The sequence below is a fragment of the Egretta garzetta genome, unplaced genomic scaffold (genome assembly GCF_000687185.1).
Source record: "Egretta garzetta isolate BGI_Z169 unplaced genomic scaffold, ASM68718v1 scaffold447, whole genome shotgun sequence".
Classification (NCBI taxonomy): Eukaryota; Metazoa; Chordata; class Aves; order Pelecaniformes; family Ardeidae; genus Egretta; species Egretta garzetta.
Genome location: NW_009260397.1, coordinates 208,073 through 222,816, shown reverse-complemented (window position 1 = coordinate 222,816; position 14,744 = coordinate 208,073). Strand labels below are relative to the sequence as shown.

Genomic DNA, 14,744 nt, shown 5'->3' with positions numbered 1-14,744 from the left:
CTTAAACCTGTATATGAAAATAGGTCCATTTTCTTCAAGGACTGTTTGTACAGTCAAAAAAAAAAGTAGGATTAACCCAGCAGACAAGGAACTAATGGAGTGGGGAAGTACTACAGTGCTAATATTAAGCATAGTGCAATTATAAAGAAACTCCTGAGGGATTTTTTTTTCAGAGTTTCAACTTGATTTCATCTCAGCTTTAGAGTCAGGATATGCATGCCACCAATGAGACATTCTGAATTATATAAATGTCTTTCTAGTCATTAAGTCTTGTTTTCTAACATACCAAACACTAAAGACAAGGCATAAGAAATCACACAGCTCTTCTGTATCAACTCATTAGTTTAGACAGCATTTAGTATGCTAGACTCTAATTTAGGATGCTAAAAGATTTTGTTATTTGTTTTGTTAGGATTTAAATTTCCAAATGTCAGGACAAAAGAAAGCTCTCATGTTCAGATAGTCATATTTTCATAATGCTGGAACAGGCTTGGACTTCTTAACATACAGGAGACAAGCCTCTCCCATTCCTGCAGCAGACTAAAAATGTTAAAGGGCACATCAATGTGGGCAAGTAATTTTAAATGACGAGTAAATATATAACAAAAACCCTACAGCTGTATTTTACAACCCCACGCTAAGAATAATGCTCAACAAAATTGCTAGTCCATTACTTAAAATTAATGTTTTATATCCTCTTTTGTGAGGAATTGCTTTTAAATCACTTCAGGCACTCACGTGACCTCAACCATGCTGAAACACCCACTTCCCCCCAAAGAATCCACCAAAGAAGGTGATATTATGGTATTTATTTATTACTATATGCATAGTTCTATTTATCATGCTACTTGTGACCCTATAAAACTAGAGATCTAGACCCTTTTTATGGTGCAGTACTGCCCTTTTGGCAAGTTTGAATGATTCTATGGCAATGTTTATGTCTTAAAATAACAGTTCTGAAAACAAAACCCCTGCCAGTTGGTAAGAGTTTCAAACACTAACTTGCTTTTGCCATATTCTCCTAATTCCAGTTCAACACAGCCTAAGAATGTAAAAATGTCATGTGTACATAGGCTGACTCAGTGCTCATCTGCTAGAGCTCTTCCACAAACTAAGCTACCAGGAAAAAAAAAGAAAAATCAATTCAACAATCTCAGTGAATACAGGACAGACCAAGGCAACCAAACAGAAACGTTTTAAAACTGGGAAGCCATTTTCACTTACATGTAATGTGTTTAATCTAAATCTCACACACACCAGCATACCCCAATTTACCAAATCAACAAATTAGCCACACCAGTAGAAGAAAAAGATCAATGATTTAAGAAATCGAAAGCTGCTAAAAATACTGAGAATGATCAGTACTGAGATCTGGATTTTATCTTACAGAGCTGAAGGGGATTCAGTCACCAGGGAGGACTGGGAATATAGTGTCTCCATGGCATCACAACCCTCCTTACATCAATGTTGCGGGAACAATATCACCAGCAGATTCTGTAGATAGATAGAGGTTTTGAAAAAGGCATTCAGAAGCTGTACATGAAATAAGTTAACACCATGATCCCTAACAAAAATCAGTATTCCAAGCTATGTTGAAGGACAAGACAAAGCAGCTCTCGCCAAAAGAACTAAAACAGAGTTAACACTGAAGGGCAAGTGAAGTTTCTGATCTTCCTCTGCTCCTTCTACACTGAGAAAAATTCATGTTCTTCCTATTGAAAAAGGGCAAAACTTTCCAAATACACAGTTAGTGGAAGTCTAATCTAATTCAGGAAAATAACGCCTACTTTAAATAATCTGCTCTAAAAAGTTGCAGAAAAATGAATCCTTTCCGGAAAATACTTTTTAAAGTAGTAATTTTTCTTTTATAGATTTTGAAGATCAACAAACCAGAATCTATTCCTGTGGTTTAATCCAGCTGATCTGAATTACCTTGGCTTTGTAAAATCCAGTTTAAGAACTTTGATTATTATAATTGTTACTCAAACATAATGAAAAACATCTCAATGACTTCTATTTGCCCAGAGAACTAACCTTTTATAGCACAAGCTGTTCAGAGTTTTCTTCCTGATGCCAGATCACATCTGACAATCCAGAGCACCCTTGAGTTGTGCTAGCAACACTGCAATGATACATTCTCCCTGTGTATCGTCCTCTGAACAGCGCTGTACTTTTTAGCAGAATCATACTGAAAAAGATGTCTAAGTCTTTAATACAGTCATGTGAAACTACCTAATGATGATGGGAACCCCTGGCACACATTCCAGCTGTTTATAGTGACATTCTGGAGAAGACTAGGACAGAAAACGTAGCCCAAAGCTACAGAGCTCCCTTCAATCCTTGTACCTCAAGGCACTCACGTGCTCTCTCTCTGCCATTAACTCGACCACCATTTTGTTCGGTCTGAATTTTTTTTCAGTTTTGTTCAACTGAGATTACTTTAAAAACAGGCGGTGAGGAGAGAGCCTCCCTCCAATGCTTTAGCAGAGAAGCGGGGTAAAACGGCCTCCACACTGCAACCCCAGGGCGGCTTTTCCCCCATTTCCTCACACGCTCCCCTCCCTCAGGGGCCGCGCCTCAGCCGCCCGGCCCGCAGCGCTCCGAGTTCCGCGCTAGCAACGGCCCCAGCTTCGCATTCGCAAACTACGCCGTTGACGCTACTCTCTCACAGCAGCCACCGCCAAGTGCGGCACTTACGCTGTTGACGCAGGGCCGGAGTCAGTATGCATGGCTGCGTAGTTTTTATTCACGGAGGGGGGCGTACGCAAAGAGCTGGTTGCTGTGACAACCAGAGCAAGCGGGCGCGAAATGCGGCGGCGTAGCTGGCAGGAGTTGTGGAGCGGGAACCGGGGACGGGCTGAGGCGGCGACATGTTGGTGGGACAGGGCGCCTTTGGTTATTTAGTCTATTCCATTTGTTCTGAAGAGAGAGGTGCAGTTTAGCAGTTCTTTTAACTTTGCAGCTGGGGGGGCTGGGTGTTGGTTGGGTGGTTTTTTTGTTGTTCAGCAGTTTTCGATATTGAGGTTGTACGCTCCTGTCAGCTGAGCCGTTTTCCTTACTGAGGGAAGAGGGAGGTCAGCCATCACCGATTCCGTTAAACGTTAACGAATTCCGAGGGCGGGTTTAAACTAGACCCCTTTTAAAGGAATGTTTTTTTGAAAAACGTCGGTTTGGGACATTAGACTACTTCACTTTAACCCTTTGAAAAACATTCCCTCCTTCACCTTGCAATTTTAAGTGTTTCCACTCTCTCTTTAAAACAGTGTTTAGTAGAGAATTAAACCAGACACGAGGATTCAGCTGATGAACAGACATTACTGCTGATAACCATGAACCATTCCAGCCTCTTCTTTCATAACTTCCTAACAATGAATGCGTGCTAAAATAGCTCTTCTGGGACACAGAACATTGTTTAAAGCCAGTAGTTGTCTTTCTGGTACACTATCTGTCCAATCACCAGGTACAGCCATTTTGGAGTATTTTTAGGGATAAGGGAGAATCCTTCCCAGGAAAATTTGGAATGGCACATGCTCGTATCTCAGCCAAACTCCCACCTGATATAGATCCCACAAAAGCTCCTATTGCATTTGGAAGGAGGGCCCTTCCTAAACTGAATGAGGAGTTACAGTCTCCTGAGCTGCTGACTCAGCAGCAGGCATTGATGGCGCTCTGCGATCTGGTCCATGACCCAGAAAATGTCTACCAGGCAATAGAAGTAGGTAAGTGATCTGTTGTCATAAGCTTTGGCACAGTGTGGGGGGGAAACACTTTACTTTGTATGCTACTTTTTTCCTTGCAACATCTTTGATGACACAAAATGGCCATGAAGTTTGTTTTTTTTTAATCTCTACATGTTTTACCTTAAAAAGGTAAATAATATTGTAATGCCATATACATGACAGTTATTTTAAGAGTGTCCTCACTTTAGGATTTATCAATGGCTCACTATAGGTTTTGTCAACCCCTAAATATAAAAGTAGTGCACACGCTCCCCATGCTACTTAGTTAAATTCAATTTGCCTGGAATCTGCTCTAATCCTGTTATCCATGAACCTTTCAGAAAAAAACAAAGCAGTGAATTTATTAATTTCTAATAACATAAAACTACTAAATATGTTTTATTTAGAAAGGGGAAAAGAAAAAAACTTTTAGTTATCCTAGAGCAGGAAAAAAAAGCAAATCCCTTTTTTCTTCCTTCATTAGACGTTTTCTACCATGTATGACATATGACCATGGCACCTTCCTGGATTTTTCAAGCTTGAGGTGCTCAAAATACTCATATCAGATCCCATAATAATCACAGGCAAAAAACTCCGATTAACCTTTTAATTAATAAAATAATATTTAAATGAGGTTTACAAGTTCATTTGCAAAATCCATGAAGTCATCTTTTGCCACTGCTTCCTTCAGCAGTGGATGTTACGGCACATCCAGATATAACTTTACTGGAGAGACCAAATAGCAGAGCTTTCTATGCAGAACGCCTTCTCGGAAGTATCTTAGTGATTGTAGAATTGAGTCTGTAACACACACACACACGAACTTTACGAGAAATTAAGATACAAGACAATATAACCAAATTTATCATACTCATCAGCTTTATATCTGGCCACTATTTTCAAAAGCTTTTATCCCAGCACTTGGAAGAATCCTAAATTTGGATTTTAGGAAAATAAAACCCACACAAGTTTATCTTCATAATATTTAGCAGTCTGTTATGTATCTATACAGCTCATTACATAACACTGAAGTAGTCCTCCATTTTGCCACTGTTTTTTTCTCCATTCACTTCATTACTTTTTCCTCATAAGAGATACCAATAATCATGTTCAAAATTTATTAAGTTACTGTTTGATTAACAGTAAATGCTGAAGCAATGCAAGATTGTTGTTTGGGGTTTTTTTTGGTCAGTGCTATGTATGTATACATATAATCATTAATGGTTCACCAAATTTATTTCTATGTGTGAAAAGCAATGCTGTGTTTTTACATAGCCCGTGCCACACCTGAAGAAAGTTTTTAAAAATGTAGGCATCAATCCTGCAAACACATGCTTTTCTAAACACATCAGTAGCTCCACTGACTTGAGTTATTATTAGAGTTATGTTGCTTCATAAATATTTACAAGATTAGGATTTAACTTGATACAGAAGTCAGCAACTTGTTTGTAGCATGGCATTTTTGGCAGTAGGCTTTGAAACTTGAAAGTTTCTTCCCTACTTGAGATACAACAAAGAGTTTCACCATCTGACAAGATGAAAATTCTATTGTTTGCACTTCAGATTGTGAGATAAAAATTAGTATCGCTATTTTAAATTAACATTGAAGGTAAGAAATGTTAAAATGAACTGTTGTGTCTCATAGGATTCTTGGATAACCTGAAAACTTTGCTACTACATCATGACAGTACTGTCCGACAAAAAACAACAGAGATCCTCTATGTAATGGCTATGCATACTGTTGGCAGGTAGGCATAATTCCAGAGTTTACTGAATGGTATGGGAAGCAATAAAGACGTTTCAGTGAGAAATAAGAACAGAATTTCTAAGTTTTGGCAAGATAGATGCAATGTAAATAAGAGCATTTAGTTAAAGATTAAGCATCTTGGAAATATAGGAGTTTTATTATGCTTAGTTAAATCTGCCCTCCAATATTGTTTGTAGGCAAGGGTTGATCCAAAATGGAGTAATTTCTGCCCTCAGTGAGCTCTTGGATGATCCAGTAGATATCTGTCGGAAGAACACACATCAGGTTTTTGAAATGATGGCAAGATTACCTGAAGGTAGGAATTTTTTCAGTATTTAAGTATTCAAATAAACAAAGCAGATAGGGAATCAGGTAAATTCACCTATGTAATATCTTCCAGATTTATTTTATTCCATTTTCCTTGAAAATAATATTTAAACCCAGTATCTTTTCTATTTTTGCTCATCTTAACTTTCCTTAGTTAGTTTTCCTATGAGAATTTATTCTTCGGGTTCTATCAGAAAACTTTAAAAGGTATGACTGTCATCTTTTTTATTGGTGGAGGCAACTATGTTTTCTAGATCTGTTTTTGCACTTCTAAAAATTTTCAAATTATATAATAGGGAAAATACCTAGGCAAAATAGAGAAAGTGCTTTACATAGATAAAAAGTGAAATGCCCCATGTTAACATAATACATCTGTGAATAGTCCTGTCTGATCCTGCAAGATCTGTTTATTTTCTTAGGTCTTATGCAAATTAAGGCTACCTGCTCAAGATACAGGTTGTGTGGACTGCACACTTGAATTTAATTTCAGAATCTTGCATCAAAAATTCACTTTGTCTTCTGTTCAAAATGATCATCAGCTGTTCACCATGGTGCACTAATTTCATAGCACACAGGGTTTGTGATAAGTTTTTCTGGTGTTAGAAGGTACAAATCCTGTGAAATTTGTTTTTGCCTTCCCCACTCCTTGTAAGCACTGGTGTAGGAGGACACAAATAAGTAAGTAAAGGCACCGTCCATTCCACAGGTTATCCATTAATGTGTCTTTGACCTCAGGCTCATAGGCACTGTTTCTTAAATGTACACTTTGACATTGCTTTCAGCAGGTGAATTTAAAAAAAACCCAAATAAACAAAACAAAAAAAACCCAAAACACAACTGGGGGTGATGCAAAGAACAATGAAGTTTGCTTTTTCTGATATTTTATTCAAAAATTCTTTACCCTTAGGTAAAATTGTTAAAAGGTATTGGTAAGATAGGAAGTTAAAAACATGATAAATTACATCTAACTTCAGCTGTCAAATTGAGCTAGTCATCCTAGACTCCCTGTATAGCAGGAGAAAAAAAAAAATCAGTATCTCCAGGGGCAAAAAGTCTGACATATCATAGGTGTTTAGTCTAGGATGAGATGAGTTCTGCTCTGGTGATGTCCATTTATCTCCAGTGAGATAGACAGAAGCTGGGTTGATTATATCAGAGTCAGGCATCTAGCTTTTAAGTGCTTCAGTCTAAATAGAGGAATCCAAGCTGAGAATTTGTCTTTGACTTGCCATAAGAATAGGTCGTTGTATCTTCTACATGCTTTCTTTATATTTATTACATACATTTATGGTTTTCTAAATCTTTTATGCACTAAGGGAATTTATGCTTATTTGTTACCTTCATTTCCATGAAGTAGATAGAAATTACCAATTAAAAAGCCATACTATTTAAAGTCATGGAGAAGTATCTGGTCTGAAGAATTCTATTACATTACGGGTATGTAAAAAAGAATTAAATGCTTAAAGTCTTGCTGAGTGAGTGTACATGAATTCTAAAAATATAAAGATGTATTTTTACATGCATGCAACCTTTGTTAAAGTTCTAAATATTGAATCCATATGAAGGATATTAATATGGTGGGCTAAACAACCTTGTGAACATCACTACAGAAAATCAGATTTTCTTTTAATTTAATTTCACTAGCCATTTTACAGATTTTTAAATCAGATGAGACAGGGACTTAGCTTAAGTAAATTTTGACCTGTCTGACTGCCTTTAAAGAATTCTTTCCCTTACCTGTGTAGAGAGACAGATACCATCCTGTGAATGTATCGTAATAGAAACTTAATGGAAGAAGAAAACTTAACAGAGGAAAATAAATGTTGCCAAATTTTTGCAGATCACTATTAATCATTAACCATTCATCCATATTGGCTAAGGCTGCTGCCTTAGCCCTTTTGGAACTACATAATTCAGTAATAAGCCTTGCTGTTCAGTCCCTGCTGTACTGAACTTTATTATTAACTCTAACCTTCAGATGTGGCGCTCTCTCTCTTGTAGGCTAAAGCAGGACTTACTGCTTGTCTTCTTTTGCTGATGGAGATTTCAGACGTGTGCACAATACACAACTTAAGTTGACTGGAAAGGTTTCAGTTTAAACATGTAAACTGCCTCAGGGTTTGGTGGCTGCTGTACATACCAGTTTAGCTATGAATTTGAGACTTACACATGTAAACTACAACTAGTGTTACAAGTAACCACCCGCCTGCTTTTAGGTTCTATCTCCCAAAACTCAAAGCATTTACTAAGTACATTGGAAGTTTAGCTACATAAGCAGAAAAAACTCACTGGAGTATGAATAAAAAGTCTAGGGGGTAAAACACAATTTTAAAAAAGGCTATCCATGCAGGCCTAAGAGAAATTGAGGGCTTTTTCCCCAGTGTTTGCAGTTAGACACTTTCTAAAAAACAGGGACTAAAACCAACAGTTACATGGAAAGCATTTTATCAGAACCATCCTTTCTATTTAGAGACTTACTGTAGCAGTAAGCAACGCTAGCTCTGGGTGGTGCCAAAACATAAAACATTGCTTATTATGAATTCCACATAAATCAAAATACATTGCCCAAGACAGAGGGTATGTAATGATACACCATACTGCCACTCAGGTCTACTCCCATTTTGCCATCTTTGTCCCTGCAGGCATCTGAATATATCATCTTAGGTCAGAAGCCACTGATGGGAACTGTCACAATTGTAAAATCAGTTTGGTGATTATCAGGAAGTGTGAGATTATACTGTATAAGAAGAAATCAAGTTGCCTGCTGGAATCCAACCCCTGCTGAGCTGAGAACTCCGCAAAAGCTGAGAGCCAGCTGCAGCAGTGTCTCTCCTCAAAACCATGTCTTTGATAGAAGGCAAAGTATTCGCAGCAGCTCTGAAGTGAGCAGGAACCTCTGCCAGACAAAGACCAGCTTCCAAATCATGTTACAGTCCCAACTTAGTGAAAGTTGCCTATATTTATGCAAAAGGTTAGAATTCTCTGAGCAGCAGTTGCTTTTCAGTGAGACTTCTCTTGAGCTAAGACTGATAACATTTCAGGTACTGGTGGCAGTTAGGAATCAGGTTTTCCAAATAAAATTGTCCAAATCAAGACTTGTTTTGGGGATTGGTTCTGGAATTTTGTCTCCAAAAAGCAGAGAAGGGTAATCAGTAGTATGAAAAGAGGGCATTTAAATAATTGTAAAATGAGTTATTTGGTAAATTCTGTGCATCAGTGCCTTTGTTACAATTTCCTTTCAAATTTAAGGATAATTACTTTATTAGAAACCTGATATCTATGTCTGTTTGGAATAATTTTTTTTCTGTTAATTCTCAACATTTAGAGTAATCCTAATGTATTTGCAGTCATCATGCTCTATGCGTGTAAGCCAACTTTTTCCCTATTCCCCTCCTATTTATAAGAAATTGAAAATTAATGTAGAGGAACTGTTCACATCTGTGAAACAAGGAGAATTTAATCTTTATCTTCTGATCCTATATTGAAATCTCTCAGAGAGCATGATGTGTCTAGCAGTCTTTATAGCTCGCTTGAGTCATACCTTGCTAGGTGAAATTGTATTCCAAAGCTTAATTTCTTCAGCTATGAAGTGATGCCAAATTTTGACCATTTCCTCTGTCAATGTTTATGCTATTAAAAGCCTCCAAGACTTGTTCAGGATAGAAGTCGTTGGCTAGATTAAGTTAGTTTTGCATAGCTTTCTATAGACCAGATTTTCATACAATGTCCTTGAGAGCTGGGTTGGGGGGAGGGTGGGGAACAGAAAAAACCTGTGACCCTCAGCCAGTCAGGTATGTACAGTCTGTAAGATGAGTAGCACAGAAGCTGAGCTAGCATGTTGTCTGTGAAAGCATCTGAGTAATTACCCTTGGAAAAAAAGTGTTTTTCTGAGCCATATATTCTTTTTATTTAGGTAAAAATACACAGGCCTGTATTTAAGGGTTGGAAGATAACTCCTTGAGCAGAATTGTGTTACTGTAGAATGGACTCACATACAGGTGGCTACTTACAAGAAAAATAGAAAGCTCCTAAAACAGTTTTCTTTGCTATGAGACAATTTGGAGAATTATGAGAGAGAAAGCAAATATTTTCCAATAGGTACTAAGAGTCAGAAGGCCTGACATAATTCATTTGACACTACAGATACAGAAATAGTCTCTGCCTGGTAACTCAGCCTTCTTCAGGTAGCCAAGTAACCATCTGTCTTTCTGCATTTGCTGCTACACCTCACATCTAGACAATGAGGCAGGATGTACCTTGTATCAGCTGGAGGAAGTCAGCAACTAATATACCATTCCACAGCTAGATTTCTGATGTTTTCTAGAGCTGAGATAATTTACAGGGCCAATAAAGCAATATGTGCCATACCAGACAAAAAGAAACATAAGCTGTACATGCATTTGTCATGAACTGTAGCTTTTTTTGTTAACTGGGAAGTGGTCAGTGACTCCAGTTAGCTCTATGCCAGGCCACCTGGTCTTTCTCCAAACAGGAGTAATTTAGGAAAATGTGGTTATTTTAAGCCAATCCACTCGCAGACTATTTTTGATTCCTAAATTTAAGGGTATATACCAGTATCCTCCAGGAACAGTGGGATCATTAAAAACCAAAAGGTGGGAAAATCCACAAAGACTGGGAGAATACTGAGGAGTAACATTTCCAGAGGAAATAACAACTTGGTGGCAAGAATTAATGGGCAGAAAAAAAAAAGACAAAAATAAGCAATAAATACGTATTCAGTAGAGGATAGAAGAGGGAGAAGAACCAGCAGCAGGAGAAAATAAAGAACTGGAAAAATTAATAGCAAAACTTTCATTCTTTGTGAAAACAATTAGTTGGCACACAGTACTTAACGTTAATGAAAGGGTGTTATGAAACGATAAATTACCTGGATGATAACAACTGCAAAAATAGTTCTAGGAAAAAAAATGTTTCACTAGGATATGGTTAATATTGGAAGAGTTTAATAATTCTTACCCATTACCTATCCTGTCTTTTATGGGTACTTAATCCTTTTAGACAAAGAGGTGGATTGGATGGAGCAATGGATTTTTAAGCTTGCCAGAACCTCTATTTGGGAAGAGTCCAAAAGGTAGTATTTCTCCTACTTTACTGACCCTCAGTATCTCTACTAGTCCACCCTTGTAAAATCATAACCAATTGGATCTGTGGATCAGGACTGTTTAAGGATACCTTTTTCCCTTTGAAACTTGCTTTGTTGTATGGAGTGCAAATGATAAAAGGACAGATGGCATTCTTACTGCAGCAGATGGAACATCTCTTCTGAGAATGTCATTGTTGCCCAGGTGAAGTGAAATCCCAGCTGTATTAATGCAGTTCTTTCAGGTGGCAGTGCACTGCATCACTGATAAACCTGAGAACTGAGAAAATAGATGCAAATTTAATTGCACAATTTATCCAGGTGGACAACTAAGAGCCAAGGGATTTAATTTCAGCAGCTGTCTTTGGCCCAGACTTTTTAGTTTTAACTTCCCTGTGCCTCAGTTTTCTTGTACAATCAGAAAATAGAATTACTTTACTTCTGTGTAAAACAGAATTTATTTTAACATCTTGGAATTCTTCAGAGAGAAACTAGAATAACCATGAGTTACTCAGAATACTAAGATCAAAAGCCTCATAGGAATTAAATCATTAGAGAGTTAATAGCAAGGAATTGCTATTCAGAGAACATGATTATGTGAATGGATCATTTAAACTTATTTACCACTTTATTCCTCCCCATGCCTATGCTTTTCTTAAGCTAAGTAGGAACACATGGCAGTGCTTCAGTTTCTTTTCTCCTTCCCAAGATAGCCTTCATTCAATGAGAAATGTAACCGAGTCCTTTTCTTTAGAAATACCCTCAGGCCTTTGTTAAAATATCCTACATTCTCCACTTCTATTGTAGGTTGCCTATAATATTTATGTTGGAAGGACCTTCTTAGTTACATAAAGACTTGTTTTTTAACATAAAATGTCTCTTACCCTCCTAACTGACTACACTTTTGGTTTTAGCTTTCCTACCCAGATTTCTTACTTTAAAGTTATCCTCTAACAAATGCCACTCTTTTCTTGTCGCTACTTTCACTACTCTGAAATGGCCACAGTAGCTAAAGGTGTAGGAAGCATACCATCCATTAATTGAAAAAGGAAGCCCTGATTCATTTTATACCTTTTTCACAATTCAACAGGCTAATAATAGGATATTACACCACAGAAAGCAATTTAGACCAGAAATAGCTGTGCAATTTCTCAAGTAAAAGTTTAGGGGATCCTGTACTAGCTCTATAGAATGTACTAGCAATTACCATATATAGCTTTTAGTAAACTCACCAAGTCAAGCAGCTCAACTGCAAACACCACAAGCAGACAATGGTATCTTCTCATTACAAGTTAGACCTAAATACTCCCTTCATGGGGTGACAAACCTTCAAGGAGCAGCCTAATTGGCTCTTTTGCCTCTGTCCTTCAGGTGTAACAATTGACATGGAATGCTTAAAGGGGCCCTGTGTCCTCAGTAGAGGGATGAAATACTTCATTCAAAATTAGACTGATTTTTTTCCATTATCAATTACATCTGGACTGAAGAGTTTTGAAAGTCTTAACCCATGTCTTGAGCCTCAGAGCTCAAGTTAGGGTTGCATTCTCTGTGAGGCTGAAAATTATTATTGCTTGAACCACTGCCTTCAAGAGTATTGTAGTTCTCTTGGCAGGCCCAGTTCATTGTTAGCTTAAGTCTCCAGGTCACTTAGAAAAATCCTAGCTTGAATTTATCCCCAAATGGGTCAAAAGAAGGATTCTTAAAGTAAGAAAAATTAGGACTTTTTGATGCATTTTGTAGAAATGCCAAGAAGCAAACAAAGGAATGAAACTATCTGAGCGCTGTTAAATACTTTCAGCTGGTCTCAGAAATTATTAATGGGGTGAAGGGTTCTAAGTCAAATTCTGTTTAAACTCTGGGGACATTATTTATCTAGCATCCTCTAACAAGTGATTTTTATGAGTTTATGCTGTTTATACAAGAGTCGCACCTTTTCTTAATGTACAACCAGACTTTAATAAAAGATTTTAGTTAGAGGATGTTCTGGGAGAACCTTGTTATGGTCTGAATGGATGGAATTTTCAAGAAAACTTCAATGAAAAACCATCAATAAGACTTATGCTGATAGGCCACCTTATATGGTCACTTTTAAAAAATATTTAGATTCTTCTTAAGAAAAAGGCTGATTTTTAAGCCTAATTTTTCACAAGCATGAGCCAGACAGAATTCTGTATAGATTTTAGAGACTTGCCGAGAGGTCAGTAGTACAAAAATGTGAACATATTTTTCAGATTTCTTTCAATCTTTATGTAGAGGTTTAAGAGACCAACTTCAGGAACTATTCAAAAATCTATATATGTGCTTATACCTAGACATGTATTTCTAAGCATAGACATCTGTGCAAAGTACCTGTTGTGTGAGACAATATGCAGGTACCTGCAAGATACCATGGAAGTTTCCTTCCTGATATTTCCTATAGATCTTGATCTATAACTTCTTTCCTAAAATTGTTACTAACCATCTCCCCAAAAAATAGAACAATAAAATGCATTCAGAATTTGTAAAGATATTAAAGGGGAACACACTCCTTAAATCTTACTGAGTTGCTCAAATGTAATTGCTTAAGATGGAAATTTCTAAATGTTGGTGAATAAACGGAAGAAAAATGTCTGGAGCAAATGAACAAAACTCAGCAGTCTGTCATAAAGGAAAGAAAACTTCACAAACATTATCCAATTAAGTAGCTGTCATAACACTAATTAATGAACACACTATAGACACGTTCAGTATCATTTGAATTATTTATTTTTTTAAGTGGACAATTTAAATGTTGATGTTATTAACCATTTTGTTTTAGATTTCTTAGAGCCCTTGGCTGAGATTTCTTGCACTAATCATAGTACATAGGGGGAACAAAAGTAGAAGGTTATTTTCCAGTGTGCATGTGTTTGTGTCTCTGTGTACGTATGTGCTTTACAATTATCAAACATATATTTACACACCAACTTTACACTGAAGTCTTAAGGAAGTCTTTTCTATGGCAGGGGGAAGAATCAACTGACCAAAGACTTAGGTCTATATGATCCATTTGAGATTTTCCAGTACAGTCCCACAGAGCTTCTTATGCATTCAAACTTTTGCCGGAATGTTACTCCATCCAGTAGTGTTTCTTTATGAGATGAAACCTGGAGCTGAGGAATGCATCTCTTCAGTTTCCTTAACTTCACTAAACTGTAAATAATTTAAATTATTAAATTGAAATATCAAGACATTTAGTTATTGTTCATATCGCTCATCTTTAACCTTCTAATAATAATACACATTTTTAAAATAATTTAAAAAACAACAAAAAAAGACTTTGGAGGCTATATACTACACAATCTCCATGGCTCCTGCTTCTTGGGAAATCTGTTACAATATTACAATTCCCAGAATGCATTTGGAGCAGTGGAACAGAATTGTCCGTTGGCAACTTTCACATTCAGCAACCCAGACACTACAACAATAATTTAAAAAATTGCCTTGTGATTTATTTTATCTGTATTAAAAAAGGAACACTAAACTACTTCTTAAATATAGTTTGGTTTTTGTGAAACACCACAAGATTTGGCAAAAAAAGATGTAAAAGAAGACTGTTTTGATGTATAAAACTCCTTACCAGTAGAAGAAACACTGACCTCAATTTGGCCTATTCAAAGATTCATTTCATGTAGTTTTGCTGCATATTTGAAGCCTTAAAGAGCAGAAAGAGCTGCTAGTCAGTTTGGAAATCACAGAACAGTTGCGCACCAACAATTCCTTTAACAGGCAAGGTGTCCATGATAAACAGTAAAGCAGAAGTGTGTACATAGTATATGCTGTGAGTCATGTGCACGTGTGGGTATATACTGTTTGGCTGTGTACCAATATT

The 14,744-nt window shown here is 37.0% G+C and overlaps 1 protein-coding gene across 1 annotated transcript in view; it reads left to right on the top strand.

Moving 5' to 3' along the window:
- Nucleotides 1-3,520: 3,520 nt before the first annotated feature.
- Nucleotides 3,521-14,744, top strand: part of RSPH14 (radial spoke head 14 homolog) — a 107,168-nt gene continuing 95,944 nt past the window's right edge. Inside the window, exons 1-3 of the mRNA XM_009643082.1 lie at nt 3,521-3,719; nt 5,365-5,467; nt 5,664-5,782. Coding sequence (XP_009641377.1) covers nt 3,521-3,719; nt 5,365-5,467; nt 5,664-5,782 — 421 coding nt within the window. The remainder of the gene's footprint in view (nt 3,720-5,364; nt 5,468-5,663; nt 5,783-14,744) is intronic.